The following is a 17,854-nucleotide window of genomic DNA, read 5'->3' as shown; positions in this document are numbered from 1 at the left end:
CTACGAAGCTCCTGAGATAAGTATTTTATACTTTAAGGGTGATCCACAACAACGTGAGCAACGACTCTACAAGTGATATCATGGATTCGAGATAATGCTTACAATGTTGATCTTCGTGGAAAGTACAATGCCTTCTCTACATTCAATGTTGCTAATTTGTCATTGTTTGAAGATGCTGATTCGAGGTCGAATCTCTTTCAAGAAGGGGATGATGATGCAAACCAGCCCACACATGATCCATTAAGAGTCCTTATTGGTCTCATTACAAGGTCCAAGACTAAACTCTTAAGAAAATTATACATTAGGTTTGTGCAACATTGGTGGAAGAGTCATGAAAGTCCAATAAGGAGTCCAAGTGATGATGGTGGATACTTAGGCTATTTTACTTGCATTAAAGCTAGTTTGGAAGAGCCCAAAAATACCATCTAAGAGGTCCAAATTCGTGACTTTGCTTGGGAGGGTACAAAAGAAGTTGAAATAAGTCATCCAAATAAGATTTTGAGGCACATGGACAAGCTTTGACATATTAGGAAGACTCTTGGTATCTCCTAGATAATTTATGTCTTTTAATCTCCTTGATAGTGATGTATTTTTACTATTGATGTCTTTTAATCTCCTTGATGTAATTTTCCTATTGATAACTCTTGAAGTCTCATAGCATGTGTATATATAGGGTGTGTATTTCTTTTGAGGAAGGTAAGAAGAATTTTCAGAATCAATTACAACTCCTTAAGTTTTCTTTACACTTGTGTAAAAATTCTTTCTTCTATTCGTTACCCTATCGAATAGTGTTCTTGACTCGTGGCTCTATCGAGTCAAGACCCGCATTCTACCAACCTTGGATTTTAGGAATTGTGGACCTATCAATTCATAGAATCAGGAGAACTGCTAGAGAACCCACTCTAGTTGTTTGAAGATTGCGTTCTTGAGGAACTTGAGGCATGCTAAGGGTTGTTTCTTAGTCTTTCGTGGAATCGGGGCTCAAGGGTGATCTTGTGTGCACCAAAGGTAACTCTTTATTCATTGAATTTGAGAACATCTTGGGCAATATTTTTGTATCACCTTATGCTTAATTTTTTTTGATTTTATGTTTTTAAATTGTGACTGGAATAGTTTTTTTTTTTAATTTAAAAAATAAATAGTACAATTAAAATGACATATTTATTTTAATTTCATTATATCGTACTAAGTATGCCATTGGGATTAGCATTTTGAAAAAAAATAAGCAATATAGAACGTATGCAAATCAAAGAGGAGCAATATGCTCCTTTTATAGAAGAGTCGGGAGACTCCTCTTTACTGAATAAATTGATGTGCGATGGGAGAGTCACACAGATTTTCCAAATGTCTTTTATTTTTTTTTTAATATTGTTATATAATATTATTATTATAAAGTATGTTATTATAGGTCTTTTTATATATAAATCTCTAATGTTAAACGATTAAAAAAAAATTCATCTACAATTCTCTAATATTATTTGTTAATCAAAATCATTAACACAATCCATTGCTCGCTATTTGCTGGTAGCAAAACATGGCTGAATTGTAGAAGTGCAAAAAAAGTCTTCTTATTACTTATTAGTTGATTTTGTTGAGAGTTTGTACTATTTTTTTTAAGGAATGAGTTCATGTCTCCTTTTTTTTTTTTGATCAAAAGATGAGGGGGTTACCCAAAAACTCGAAAGAAAATTACAAAACTGTATCAGCCCCGGTAATGGGGATACGCCACCTAAAGTGCACACCAAGAACATCGTCCTCAAAACATCTCGCCAAATTGCTTGGGACCGCATGGAGCTCATCATAATCGGCATGGCCTTGAAGAGCACTTTTCGCAAGACCATCGGCAACCTTATTCTGCTCCCTATAAACATGACGCACGTCGATCTCGCGGAAAACCCCCATAATAGCACGACAACGACAGATTAAATTGTTGAAACCCCAATTAGTTGTGCTAGATGATTGTACCATATCAACTGTAGATCTAGAGTCTGTTTCTAGAATGATCCTTTGATACCCCAGCCGAGCAGCCATCCTCAAAGCGTGGTATACCCCCCAGACTTCCGCTTCCGCAATAGAACAAATGCCAATGGTGGCTACGAATCCCCTAATCCAGTTACCGTTATGATCTCGTATGACGCCGCCACAACCGGCAAAACCCCCCGAAAGCCCAGTGTTGGTTGCTATTTGTACACTGCCATCAACGTTAAGTTTGACCCATCCCCTCGGCGGTTTTTCCCAAGCCACGGTAGACACTTCCTAACTTTTGGATGGAACCCCTATATTACTACGCTTTGCGAAAGTGTTACAAATGTCAGCTTCCTGCCTCGCTATCCACCGGAGTTTCTGGTCCATAGGCATTGATGTTCCATTAAAAACTCCATCATTTCGCCACTTCCAAAGCCACCATAGCCTAATAGCGAAGCGCTCCGGCCAGCCATATTCGAACCCCACCCGAAGATCGCCACGCAGGTTCGCCGCAATCCACTCGTCCCATCCAAGGTGGCTGATGCGGGAGAGCACGTTCGGACGAAACACGTCCTTCTAGATTCCCACGGCATGATCGCAGTAACGGAAAATATGCTCGCAATCCTCCTGTTGACCTGCACAAGATGCACACCAGATATTAGACGTAATATGCCTCCTTGCCCGGTCAACATTTGTAAGAATTTTTCCATGAACGACAAGCCAAACAAAGAAACAAATCCTGTGGGGGACTTTGAGTCTCCAAATACTCTTCCAATCTCGAGTGTCAGCTACGTCGTGTTGATCGTCCAGGTGAGCATACGCAGAACTGATGGAGAACTCGCCACTTGGTTCAAGACCCCAGCCAATGCCGTCTTCAGCTTCATCCTCTGCTGAGAGCATAAAACCCGCAAGTTTAAGCTTAACTTCTGCCGGTAGAAGCGCGCCGAGAATTTCCCACTTCCATCCACGACCTTCCTCCCAAAAGTCGCGAACATTGGCGTAAAGATCAGGAAGGCCTATCGGTGCTTGAAGGTATTTGGACAAAGGATCACGAAGGAGCCATCTATCCATCCAAAACCGAGTATTGCCGCCACCTCGAACCAACATCTTTGTGCCCGCCTCAACCAGGTGATTAGCGGCCATGATGCCTTTCCAAGCGTTTGAACACCTTGCGGATCCAGTCCCATCGCAACATCCATTCCTCGCAGACGTGTATTTGGTGTTCAGTAAAATTGCCCAAAGAGCAGTGTTTTCATTTATTTTAAAAAAATAAATAGTACAATTAAAACGATATAATAATTTTTTTTTTGAAATACTCAAGATTGTTTACAAAGTTTTAAGACTTCACTATTAAAATTCAAACATATTACCATCTATAGGATTTCATAACATGGTAGTTTACTAAAATGACATAATAATTATTTGAATTTGATTGCACGGTTTTAACAACTCTAATCAGTATAATCTCACCGTTTCCAAATGGGGCTTTAATTAGAAAAGGTGGAAAAGAGGTTTATGAATCCGCCCAGATTCAATGTAAAAGACCAGATCGGAAAAGACCAAAAGAAGCACTCCCGTAGTCCCATACCGTGTCTTCAGTGTGAAGACCACAAAACCAAATCACAAGTTTAATACCCACTAACTACGTTCTCAATCAACCAAATCTCGTAACACAACTGTGCCCTCCCACTCACTCTCTTCGACATTTCGTCGAACAGTTGCGCGGCGGGTGTGAACGTACGTACCTAAACCGAGCCGGATTCGGAAAAAAATGTCTTTGCGGCCAAGCACCCGGGCGGATGCCCGGAAGAAGTCGTACAAAACTGGGGTGGATGCGGACGAGGCGCGGCGGCGGAGGGAAGACAACATGGTGGAGATCAGGAAGAACAAGCGCGAGGACAACCTTCTTAAGAAGCGCCGCGAGGGCCTTCTCCTTCAGTCCCAACAACTCCCCGACGCTACTCAATCCCCCGCCGCTATCGAGAAACGGGTATGAATTGATGATATTAGTATTGATCATTTTTTCAAGATTTGAGTGTAGATTGGGAATTGTAATTATGATTTTGTTGATTTAGCCCTTCGTGAAATTTAGTAATGTCCTCACTGCATCACTTCACTAATTATCGACTTGCTTCTGTGATTACTTTTATACGTGGTGTTGCTTACGCCAACTCCTTTTCCATATTCTTTTTAGATCGCTCATATTTGCTTGTGGGATTTTTTTTTGAAGAGGGAGGAGGTGTCCTTGGTTGTTCAAATAGTGTCATACATAAGATTAGATCAGACTCAATGGTGAAAGAGAGTTTGATTGGAAATCACCTATTGCTTGTGATCCCATTAAAAATGTTATTGTTTTTAAAACATATCACTTAAAATAACCCATTTTATTTGTTTTCTGTTTCCTTTCTGTTCTTGTTTGTTAAGGACTAATTTATATAACATGTATTAGTTATCATTTCTAATATGATATCCAAAGGTGTATCTATCTTTTCGTTGGTCTATAGGATTTCCAAGGTATGGATTTCAACCCCATTATCATTTGTGATTTTTGTACCATGTGAAGATTTTATGGTGGACATGTCACATAATTAATGTTGATTTAGATTCATCATCTCTATCTCATTCTTTATTTATGTTCCTTTAGGAAAAGAGGAAAATAAATATTTCAATTTCAGGCATTGATTATTGTATAGCATAGTTAACAAAAGAGTAATGCCAGAGTAGTTAAAGGACAATGAACACTAATGCCCAATGTTCTCTAGCACCTCACACTTCAGTGTGAGATGTATGTTGAAAATAAGTGCAAAGTATTATAGAGGTTCACAAGTTCAAGAGCTTGTGTGCCTTTAAGGGTGGGCAAGAAATGATCCAACCAAAATATTGGGTACTAAAATCTTTTGTGCGCTGACCCATTTTTATACATACATGTCGTATCGGGGGCAGAGCCAAGGATAAAGCTGAGTGGGAAGTGGGAACAAAGTTCAAGCAATTCAAAAATGTCCATGACAAAATATCAATCAATGATAAAACGGTTCAAATGCAAATTAATCATGACACATTATAATTACCAACTAATTCACAATTACAATTAGACAATTAATATGTTATAAATATATCTAACAAATTAATTTTGGAAAATTTAATAATAAAATTTCATAAAATATTTAGGGTTAAGGGTTTGAACTTGAGGAGCAGCTGCTGGATGAGTCATGACTCATGAGTGAATGACAGAGCTGCTGACTTCGCTGAGGGCTCGAGGTGGAGCTGCTGTCGCTGGCTCGCTGTGGGCTGCTGCTGTCTCTGCGGGCTGTAAAGACTGAAGATGAAGTGGCGCAGAGTCTGGCTGCTACTGCTTGTTGAAGTTTGAATGTTGCAGCTGCTTGCTGAAATTTGAAAGTGGAAGAAGGCTGAAGGCAAACTTTTTAGGTTTGAATGACAGAATGTTGTGGTCTGATGAAGGAAGAAGACAGGGAGTGGTAGAATGTGTAGAAGGTAGAAATAAATAAATATATTCCTAGTAAAAAAATCAGTGGGGGCCACTGCCCCTATTGTCCCTCCGCCCCTGGTTGATAGGTCCCGTTTCCATTTTTAGAAAAAGGCATGGGAATGAAAGGAATTTGAGAAAATTCATGTGTATACTCCCTTCGTCATATTTTGTTTGTCTGGTTCGGTTAACCAGGCTTGACTGAAAATATTTTTAATTCAATTTTTCATAATATTAAGTTTAGTATTAGTATATAAAATTTATATATTTAGAAACTACATTAAAAGTACTATTAAACACAAAAAAAAAAAATCAAATTTAAAAATAATTAAAAGTTACTAAAGAAAACAAGCAATGAAGAAAGAGTTGGTTTGACCAATGAATATTAAACATGACATGCAAAATGCGACAAAGGGAGCATTATATAAATAAAAAAAAAGAGTTATGTAGTTTTATTGGGTTCAGATACAACCAGGATGTCATGCAATTTTAAAGTGTTATGCGAGTCATGAAATATCAATTAAGTTGACAATTATTTAATGTGTGATATACCATACATATAGACAAGGATTACATATTTGTGAGCCTCTTGAAGCTAATCTTTCCAACTTCATAATCTTGTCATTTTCATTGATTCCATTTGAGAACTTTCTTTAATTCTAATTATTGCACCTATTTAAACATTGTTGTTAAGGCGTCACTTAGGTGTCAGATCGGTGGAGACCGGTCGCCTAATGAGCTCGCCTCGCCTTAAAAAAAAAACCTACTAATAATACGTAGCTGAGAGCTTGAGATGCTAACTCCCCCCTCCCAGCCTCATCTTAGTGGTTGTTTACTTTGTTGTCTGATAGGTTATGGCTGAGATTGAAAATAATCCCAATTATGATCCATCAAAGGATCCTAAAAGGAAGGCTAAATTTAAAGACCCATGCTGGAAATGCTAAATTTTTGCATACTTTAGTACTTATTGTTGAGATTTGAGAATATGTTTATATGCTAAAATGCTAAATTATATATATCCTCATCGCCGCCTAGGCAACTAGGTGGTCAGTGGCACCTTGCCTTGAAAGTCCGCCTTAACAACAATACATTTAAATTTACCAGTTTTAGGCAGCATCTCACTATAATTAGAGGAAAAGACAGAAGGGGTGGGGGTGTTGAATTGAGATCATGAACTTTGGGGCACACAGAGGTTACCACATAGCTTAAACTTCAACAGCATTGAGATCATGAACTTTGGGCACACAGAGGTTCTTCAGTGGTTTTACAGTGAAACAATGTATCTTAGTTCAACGTGGGAAGTGTAACTATATGAATGCCAGCTTTGTTTTATATTCCAATGTATTTATTTATATAAACTTGTTTTGTGCATCTCACCTTGATTAAGGAGAGATACAGCACTTTCAATTGGTAACTAACCTCTAATTTTCATCCTAAAATCTCTTTCAAGATAAAACATTGTTTTTCTTGTGCATTTTATCGATGTTTGCATGCTACTTTATGATACTTCTTTTTGTCTACACAACTGTAATTCATTAATTGCTGGTTGATTGCCTGTTTTGTAACTGAAACACATGGATGGTGCTACCCCTTTGTCTTGCAGTCTACGTTTATTCTTATCTTAGTTGTGTTTCTTTTCTCTGTCAGCTGGAAAGTATACCATTGATGGTCCAAGGGGTATGGTCTGAGGATCCATCTGTACAGATTGATGCAACTACGCAATTCAGGAAGCTGTTGTCCATTGGTATCTTTGATTCTAAGGACTGAAACTCTTCCTCTTCTATTTTTCCAGCATAATTATTAAATTATCTGTTGTTTATATATTTGTAGAGCGGAGCCCTCCAATTGATGAGGTCATTAGAGCTGGAGTTGTCCCACGCTTTGTACAGTTTCTTGGGAGGAATGACCTACCCCAATTGCAAGTGCGTATATGTTAGTATTTTATTTTTGGTGATTAGCATTACTATGTAAATAATTCATTACTTTTGTTGCCTTTTTATAACAGTTTGAAGCTGCTTGGGCTTTGACAAATGTTGCATCTGGGACATCGGAACATACACGAGTTGTCATTGATCAGGGTGCTGTCCCTATGTTTGTACAGCTTCTTAGTTCACCCAGTGACGATGTCCGTGAGCAGGTAACTATCTTTATTAATACACAAGTTTGTTTCTGGATTTAAAATGAAATTGATGCCTTTTGATATTGAATACATTTCCTAATAAATGTTCCATCTCTGGATATGTAATGGAACTTATTATCTATATTATATTTAAACTTAGAATGACAAAATCATTCAAAGTATCAACATTCAAAAAGAAATTTGTGCCTACTAATTTTTAGAGCATATGCTGGTCCTTTGTTGTTGTTTTTGTTTTTGTTATTAATGGATGTATGCTTTGCCCATACACTAAACAGGCAGTCTGGGCTTTGGGTAATGTTGCTGGTGATTCCCCAACCTGTAGGGATTTGGTTCTCAGTCAAGGTGCACTCTTGCCATTGCTAGCTCAGTTAAATGAGAATTCAAAGCTTTCTATGCTCAGAAATGCTACCTGGACTTTATCGAACTTCTGTCGAGGCAAGCCAGCAACGCCATTTGAGCAGGTTGGTAGACTGGACACAAATCAACTTCAAGTTTGCTATCTAGTTTTGTCTATTATAAATGGTAACTGGGCCTATTTTATGACAAGTAAATTTATATATACTTGTATATATATAGAGATATGGGTGTATGTACACTTATAATCATATAAGATTTTTTTTTTTTTTTTGACCCCATTCAGGTCAAACCTGCTTTGCCAGTGCTTCAGCAACTTATCCATTTGAATGATGAAGAAGTTCTGACAGATGCTTGTTGGGCTCTTTCTTATCTATCTGATGGTCCCAATGAAAAAATACAAGCTGTAATTGAGGCAGGTGTTTGTCCAAGACTTGTAGAGCTTCTGCTGTACGTTCCTTATTCCTTACAAATATCTTAACATCACCTTGGGTTTTTTCTATTTTACCTTTAAGCCATCCAGCTCACCATGCTCTCTACCATGACTGAACTGTTAACTTATAAACTTAAGAAATAGTTCCTGGGTTGGTTTTGTATTTGAACCCTGGTGGACTTTAATGCTAACTTCTATTCTTTTTCTTTTTAACATGGTCCATGAAGTCATCATTCGCCTTCAGTTCTCATACCTGCTCTTCGAACAGTGGGGAATATTGTCACTGGTGATGATACTCAAACACAGGTATCGTGGATTCGTGGTATCAACTTGCATGCAAATAGTATCTCCATTTTATTATTGTGCTCTATCCTATTACCATCTTATCCTTATGCTATGTCCTTAGCATTGTTATCATTTACCTATTTGTTGCATTCCCTTAGTCTTTTGCTTCCTTGCGGCCTTCTATTTTATCTGTTTCTTAATATGGAGTATTTATCACATGAATGCCATGTTTTGGTTCCTGACCTGTCAATGAATGATTTTTTATTTTTTATTTTTGTATATTTCAGTATGTGATTGACAACCAAGTCCTCATGTGTCTTTATCGGCTCCTTACTGAAAATCACAAGAAGAGCATCAAGAAAGAAGCTTGTTGGACAATCTCTAATATCACTGCTGGAAATAAAGCTCAAATAAAGGTATGTGGCTGAGATTTCATTTGTGCTTCTTGCCATTGTGGAAATATTCTATTTAGCGACTTGTATGGTGAATTTTTATTTTATAATATCTTCTAAGATCTAAAACTTGTTATTTAGGAATCTCTTTTCAACTTTCAACAATTTCCAATAAAACCATTCCAGTTTTAATTTTCTAATCTTGATATATTTTATTTATTCATATAGGCTATTGTGCATTTAATGCATTTAAGATGATCAACCAAGTTTGGGTTATTGAGTCATGGTTTTAATATAGAATCGATCAGCCTCAGTACCAAAGTAGATAAAATTCCTGGCTGCACTATGAACCTAGTTTATATAACTGACTCAAGGTTCTAATGTATAGAACATATATTAGCCCCCAATACTAAAGTTGATAAAATCACATCTTTTAAAAATTGGTAATAGTTGCTAATACTTGTATGTGAAGTATTTCTATTTTTCTCCCATATAAAATTTCATGGTAATCTTCTCTAACGCATGTTGTAATCTTCTATTAATTTTCTTTTAACAGGCTGTTATTGAGTCAAATATTATTCTTCCTTTGGTGTGCCTCCTTCAACATGCAGAATTTGACATAAAGAAAGAGGCTGCATGGGCCATATCAAATGCCACATCTGGAGGATCCAATGAACAGATTAGGTATAGATAGTTGTTATATATATGTGTGTAATTTGCATCATTGGGCAACTCTTGTATGATTTTTCATGTGGCATTCATGAGATGAGATTCATAACTCAACTCTGGTGGTTGCTCAACTTGTTTTAGGTTCTTGGCCAATCAAGGCTGCATTAAGCCACTTTGTGATCTCCTGATATGCCCTGATCCAAGAATTGTTACGGTATGCCTTGAGGGGCTTGATAACATTCTAAAGGTAGGTGAGGCGGACAAAAAATTGGGAATGAATGATGGCATCAATATTTATGCACAAATGATTGATGAATGCGAAGGTTTGGACAAGATTGAGAATCTCCAAACTCATGACAACACTGAGATTTATGAAAAGGCTGTGAAAATCTTGGAGAAATACTGGGGTGACGAAGACGAAGAGCAAAATCTTCCTGATGGTGTTGATGAAAATCAGCAGGGTTTTACCTTTGGGAACAGCCAGCCTAATGTCCCTGAGGGTGGCTTCAAATTTGGCTAGTAAGGGGAGGGAGATATGCAGCAGCAGCAGCAGGAGGTTTGGCTTTCTTTCTACTTGGTTAGCAAATTTGTAGTTGGCAAAAGTTTCTGGTTGGTTGCCCAAAGGTTGTTTTATTGCTGGATTTTTACAATTTAATGCTTTTGTTTTAATTTGATTTCTTCTCCTTTTTTTTTTTTGGGTTTTGTTTTGGGTACTTGGCATCAAAGAATTATTTATGGGATTGGTTTTGTGTGAAAAATGAAATGATATGCTTTTAGTTTTGAGTCATAACAAAGGAGATACACCGCGTTTCTATCAATATAACTATTCTTTTCCACTATTTTTCTCTTTTTTATATTAATATATAAATTAATACTCTGTAGTTTGATTATACCAAGGGATCTGCAGAAGAATAGGGCAAATTATATTGTGCAACATGGTTATAAAGTTCATTTTAACCATTGAACCTGCTGTACACTGAAAATGAATTTAAAAAAAAAATAAATCTTTAATATATTAAATATTAAACTTTAATGTTAAAAATAAATTTGTATATTAGTTGTACACTTTGTGATTGGACTATGTTTCACGATTTGATAATTGAAATTTGAAAGAGTCGAGTATAAGAGGGTCAAGACTCAGTTGTTATACCATGCATCCGGGTAAGGTGGACCTAAGTCTATGTTCACAATTTTGAAACTTTATATTCATAATTTTTGAACTCTATGTTCACAATTACAGAATTTTATGTTCACAATTTCAGAACTTTATGTTCACAATTTTAGAAATCTATATTGACAATTTCATAACTCTATATTCAATAGTATAACACAATTTTTGAATCTTTGTGACTGGGTTAAAAAATTGTGAATATTGAGTAATGTAATTTTGCATTTTAAGATTTAAAATTGTGAACATAAAGTTCTAAAATCGTGAACATAAAGTAAAAGTTTGAACATAGAGTTTTTTTTTTTTTTTTAAATTGTGAACATGGATCTAGGTCCATCTTGCAAGGTGGACCCGGGTCCATCTAGGTCCATCTTGCATAGACCATGGTCCACACAACTGTGTGGACCATAAATAAAAAGTACAATTTTAATATACTAAAAATACGTTATTTTTGTACATAAAGTACATTATTTTAGGGTACATTATTTTTGTACTGAAGGTACATTATTTGATAGTAAATAATGTAATTGCACATTTTTTAGATTTTGTAGCAGACTTGTGTATTTATACCATTTTTATTACGAAGAAGAACAAATGAGGATTTTTAATTTAAATGGTTAATAAGATCATTTTTAATATCAATTAAACATATTTGTTGATGGAGGAAAAAAAATGTCATGTCGCAATAATGCTAGGACCAATGTCGATGTTTAAAAAAAAAAGGATTAAAAGTAGAATGACACATATAAATCTAGGACCAACAAAGGGAAAAGGACTTAACAGTTAAAACTGAATAAACTAAAATGCCCTTGTATTTAATGTCATTTAAATAATTTTGTTGGCATAAGACAAAAAATGGTCATGTCATAATAATATTATGACCAAATGAGGATGTGTAAAAAAAAAAAAAAAAAAAAAAACTAAAAATGAACTGACACTTATAAATTTAAGACTAAAAAAAAAAAGTAAAAATTTAACATCTGTATTCAGCTGAGTTACCATTATTTACATCCATTCAGATTCTCTATTAGTCCGGAGCGTGGAGACCTTGAGGTTGGGGATTTAACCTTTTGAAAAATAAACTAATTTAAAATAAATGATTGAGATTAATTCTTTATCTTTCTTTTAGAAATAAATTTTATGTGAGTGTGAGTGTGTGACCCATAACTAATACTACCTCCGTCCCAAAATGGTTGTCTGGTTCGTTTAACGAGGCTTGATTGAAGTAATTTTTAATCTAATTTTTTATATTATTAAGTTTAGCATTAATATATAAAATTTATATATTTAGAAACTACATTAAAAGTACTATTAAATACAAAAAATTAAATTTAAAAATAATAAGAAATTACTAAAGAAAATAAACAAAGAAGAAAAAGTTGGTTTGACTAATGAATAATAAATAGGACATGTAAAATAGGACAGAGGGAGTATATATTGATAGTAATGAAGAAACGATGAAGAGGTCAGACTCAATCCTGTCATTCCGGCAATGCACAGCACGTGGCAGCCCTGTTATTGACTTTTTAAAAATTGAATTTTTTTTGAAATTTGGTGGGAAATGAGTAAATGCCAAATCTGAACATATGCCAGTTGGGAGGCATTATTATTATTACCCAACACACATATGATTTGAGAGAGATTACATATCAGACAACCACCCCTCCACTTCTTGTCCACGTAAAACAAAATCCTCAATTTACTTATTATTGTTTCAAAATTGCCATATTTATAAGTGAAAATTCATTTTAAGTCATTTTTTATTAGAAAATTCAATTTTGATTAAATATCTTTAAATACAAAGCATTTTGTTCTTCAATTATGATTTTTTTTTTAAAAAAATATAAAAAATATAGCGGGTCAACATACTTTGTATAAAAAAGATCGAATGTATTTAACAACATTTCAATAATTTTTGTTGACAGAGGATAAAAATTTTCATGCCACAATAATACTAAAACCAAATAAATATGTTCTAATGAAAAATGACTAAAAGTAGATTTGTCACTTATAAATTTATGACCAAAAATGTAATTAACTCTAATAATAATACCACCAACAACAATAATAAATTTCTTGATATCTGATTGTAATATTTTATTTCGACTATTTACATTGTGTTTGATGAAATTGTCATCTTATTATTAAAAGACTTAGTCTTAGTATTTACATTGTGTTTGAAATTTAGTCTCTTTTTTTTTTTTAAACATTCCTGTTTGTTTCTAATATTATTGTGACATGATTATTTTGCCATCCATTGAAAAAACTATTTAAATGACGTTAAATATAATCAACAGTTTAGTCTATTCAGTTCTAAGTATTAATATTTTTTTTTTGTCATAGATTTATATGTGTCATTCTAATTTTAGTCATTTTTTCAGTACATATCAGTTGGTCCTAATATTATTGTGGCATGATATTTTTTTGTTATCCGTCAACAAATATGTTTAAATAGCATTAAAAATGAAGTTATTTACCACTCAAAATTCCCATTTTTTTTCTTGGTAATAAAACAATACAAATGTCCATCTTTTAAAAACTATATACAACTGATATAATTTGCGACTAAAAAGTGTAGTAATTTACGGCTAAACTTCAGGTGTTTTGGATTGGGACCAGGCGTTTGGTGCGGCCGTGTCTACATCAAACTCTTCTTTTTTCCCCCAAAATTTTTACAATTATTATACTGTGTACCATGGTCCACAATGCATTATAGACCGTGAGTCATGACTGATACTGCAGTTGTGTTGAAATGATACTGCAGTTGTGTTGAACGGATACTGCAGTTGTGTAGAAAGAAAACTGCAGTTACGCGGAACAGATACCGTTTCATCCGTCTGGAACTGCAGTTGTGTTAAACTGATACTGCAGTTATGTTGAACGGATACTGCAGTTGTGTTGAACGGATGAGCGGCCTCTGTTCCGCGCGCCTACAGTTTCTTTTCAACACAATTGCAGTATCTTTTTAATACAACTGCAGTATCCGTTCAACACAACTACAGTATCAGCCATAACCATAGTCCACAATGCATTGTTAACCATGGTCCACAGTATAATTTGCGCAATTTTTATATTAATGAATTAATGAGTAATTTGATTATATATATTCCAGAGTATAAATTTTATCCATTTATATGTCATATTTATTATTAATTAGTCAAATAAAATTTTTATTATATAAATATTTTCTTAAAATTTGTAAATGCATTTGTTATTTAATAGTATTTAATATAATTATTTAATATATAAATTTATATACTAATATCAAACTTAATATTATAAATAACTAATTTATAAATAAATTTAGTCAAATCTTATTTTTTTTGAAAACTAGTCAAATCTTATTAATTGAACCAAACGCAAAAAATGAGACAAATGAGACAAAGGAGTATCACATTGTATGATTCTCAAGTATTTGAAAATTCACATTGCAACTTTATTACACATCTACCTAATTTATCATCTTCACAAGACATTATTACTAAAGTGCATTTTCTTAATACTCCGTAATTTTAAAAAATATTTAAAAAAAATTAAAATTAGCTTAAAATAATTCAATTATATATAATTATATATTAATGATTTAACTGCATATTTGGTTGGATGTAATTGAATTGTAATTACAACCTAATTCGTTGAGCCTCTCAATTACGTTGTTTGGTTGGAGAGATTTGCAATTCCATTGAATTGCAATTTTCTCCATTTGAGAAATTGGAATTCATAGGGCTTCGGTGCAACATGAAAAAAGAAAACGATATGAAATTACAACATCACGCTTAATGATTATTATTATTATTACTATTATCAAGGGTATTTTAGTCTTTTCATTTCAACTCTCGCATATCAAACAATTGTAATTTGAATTCTACTCTATTTCACTTACTTTATTCTTTTCCTACCGAATTATAATTTATTTTTCCTCTAATTCATTCCTTCCAACCAAACACCCTATAAAATCTTCTGGATTTGAGAGGGATGATAGCAAAGAAATTTGATGTTTTTTTATTTAAATTTTAAAAATATTTACAGTTAAAAATCTCATTTTAATTAATATCTTTGCCTAGTAAGCATCGCGTGACTGCGTCAGTGCGTCTAATAAGCGGCAAATAATAATAATAATAATTTGAATAAATTTACATATAAAAGCGCTCGCACTTTTCCAGAACTACCCCGACGCCACCTATATATATATATACATATAACCCTATCACACATTCACACATTACACATACACAGTTAGAACGGCGAAGGAGATTTAGACATGGCGGAGACGGGGCGGAGACGATCTGAGGCGTCCGCTTTCCGGTGGCTCCACACTGGCTTCTCTATGCCTACATCGTTCATGCGCTGGCCACGATTCTTCGCTCCTACCGGGACTCAAGCCTTGTGGAGTAGCCTGGCGGCTGTGAATTACGTAGATATCTCCGTCTCCTTCGTCGATTCGGTGGTCTGGTCCCTGATTTCCGCCGTCGAGTCCGTCGCTCTTGTCTCCATGCTCATCTTCTTTTTTGTCTCATACGGATGCACGATCTAATCAACGTATGGGAGTTGCGATGTAGAAGACGACGCCGTTGGACGGAGTCACAATTCCGGTGAATCTTCAGAAAGTTTTGGGAATTTTGAGTATTTTTGCTTTTGAGAACGTCATAGGGATTTCCGGCTCAGCAGGTGATTCGCACGTGTTATCCTGCTGTACAGTTTATACGCCCTCTCAATGTGCAGGCCTACAGGGGAATCAGAGGGTGAGGGTAGTTATGTAATTTAGCTCCTGTTCTTGTAGACTTGTAGTTTCGTTGAACAATGTAATTTTTGTTAGTTATTAACTTATTATCTTTCATGTTCCATTTTGTTTTCTATTTTAATTGATTATTAATCGTGAGATTATCTTAGCAAATTCTGATCTATCCCTAAGTAATTAAGGAGGATTTGGTTCATGGCACTTTGAGATTATCTTTAAGTAATAGAATTACTTTTTCGAAGGTAATTTTAGGGTGTGTTTGGAAAGCAGGAAAATGACTTCTGAAAATGTTTTTTGGAAAATGAGTAACTTCATTTCTGGTGTTTGGATGTATTCTAGAAATCTGTTTTTATGTGTTTGGTTCATTTTTCAGAAAATGAAAAAGAAAATGATTTTTTTTTGGTTTAAAGAGAAAAAAATATAGCAAATTAACAAAAACAAATCACAACAAATTAACAAAAAGAAAAAAAAAAGAAAAAAAAAACTAGAAACGCCGCCGCCGAACTAGTCGGCGATTGGTTTGTGTGAAACCAGGCGATTGGTTCGATTGGTTTGTGCGAAACCGGGTGGTTTCGCCGGTTGGGCCTACTCTTTAGGTGAGATACAAAAATAGGACGGAAATATTTGGGATACAAATATGGGCAATACTACACTGTAGGATGCATGTTTACTTTTTTGAACATGCATCTTCAGAATGCATTATTATCTTTTATAATATTTGTTACAAATTAAAATACTGTACATTGTAGAGAATACGAAAAGAATACTGTATGTAAATACAAAATAATAAATACGTAATTATGTATTTATTTTTTGAAATATTAGGATAAAAATACTTAAATAGTGGGTCCAAGACCAACAACCCTAATTTTACTCCATCCCAATACTAAACGGTAAAACTTCATCCCAAAACTTACCAGAGTCCCCAAACTTACCCGCTGCTCACCGTGCGACCGCCTACCGCCCTGCCGCCCACCGCGCCGCCGCCTACCGCCCTGCCGCCGAACTTGTCGCCGCCCACCGCGCCGCAGGCCACCGCTTTCTTCAGAGGTCAGTGTTTTTGTGTGTGTGTGTGTGTGTTTTTTTTTTTTTTTTTTTTTTTTNTTTTTTTTTTTTTTTTTTTGTTTTGAAATTTCTAGTTTTTATTTTCAAATATGATGAAATTTGTTTTGTTTTGTTTTTTGTTTTAAAGAATGAATCCAGTTTGTTCATTCTATTAAAGTTCTTGAATCCAATTTGTTTTAAAGAATGAATTCAGTTTGTTCTTTTAGTTGCTTTGTTATGGTCCTTCTTGAATCAAGTTTGTTCATTCTATTATTAACGTTAACAAGGCATGTTATTATTATTATTTTTCTATAGGAACGATGCCTGTTATTATTATTATTTTTTCTGTATGAAAATTGCCTGCTTTTTTTTGTTTTGTTTGTTTTGGGATGAATATATATATATATATATATATATATATATATATATATATATATATATATATATATATATTTGTTTGTATGGAATAGATGATTCATTCAACAGTGTGCTCTTTCTGACGTCTTCAATGACACTTTAACAATAATTGTTGGAAATCGAAAATTAGAGCTCTACTTCGATGAAACATTATTCACGCAACTGTGGGAGGAAATATTCACATATTTCCAAATTGACGCAACAGAAAGTGTTGTATTATTCAATACACAAGACAACATCGTAGTAATGATGTTGATTGGTAATTGTAGTGTTGAAAATATTTATCCATGGTCGGTAGAATATTACATTCACGACAACATGTACGGTGAACTTAACTTGTTAAATGAATCATAAATATGAACACAACAATTTATCACTTTTTTTTGCAAGCATATTATTATTCTATTTATTTCTTAATTGTTTACGTAATAAGTAGAAAAAATTGTAGTAAACATGTAATTATTAAACATTTAGTTCTCATTATTATTATACACTAATTACACATTATTGTTAATTATATTTAATTTTCCTCATAATTATGTAATAATTAGTACATTCTAATTAACTAACAATCATTTAATGAGGACAATACTATTTTTTTTTCTCCTTATACATATATATACCATCTTTTTTTCTTTTTTTTCATTTAAACTACAATACTGTACACATACACGTATCCTACACTCATTTTCTACCTTTTAACTATTTTTTTTAAAGAAAGGCTAACATGCATTCGCAGAATGCATTTGTTTTTAAGCAAACATG

The 17,854-nt window shown here is 34.2% G+C and overlaps 1 protein-coding gene across 1 annotated transcript; it reads left to right on the top strand.

Annotated features, from left to right (window-relative positions):
- The first annotated feature begins 3,477 nt into the window (after positions 1–3,477).
- LOC116006681 (importin subunit alpha-4) lies at positions 3,478–10,561 on the top strand. The gene is made up of 10 exons (XM_031247150.1): positions 3,478–3,955; positions 7,097–7,193; positions 7,280–7,371; positions 7,455–7,586; positions 7,865–8,050; positions 8,230–8,393; positions 8,604–8,682; positions 8,949–9,077; positions 9,610–9,737; positions 9,864–10,561. The coding sequence occupies exons 1-10, from the start codon at positions 3,737–3,739 to the stop codon at positions 10,240–10,242; spliced, it is 1,605 nt and encodes a 534-aa protein (XP_031103010.1). The 5' UTR covers positions 3,478–3,736; the 3' UTR covers positions 10,243–10,561.
- Positions 10,562–17,854: the final 7,293 nt, after the last annotated feature.

This window comes from Ipomoea triloba, chromosome 15, assembly GCF_003576645.1.
Source record: "Ipomoea triloba cultivar NCNSP0323 chromosome 15, ASM357664v1".
NCBI classification, from domain to species: domain Eukaryota; kingdom Viridiplantae; phylum Streptophyta; class Magnoliopsida; order Solanales; family Convolvulaceae; genus Ipomoea; species Ipomoea triloba.
The sequence above is the reverse complement of the archived record's forward strand: the minus strand, read 5'-3'. Positions and strand labels throughout refer to the sequence as shown.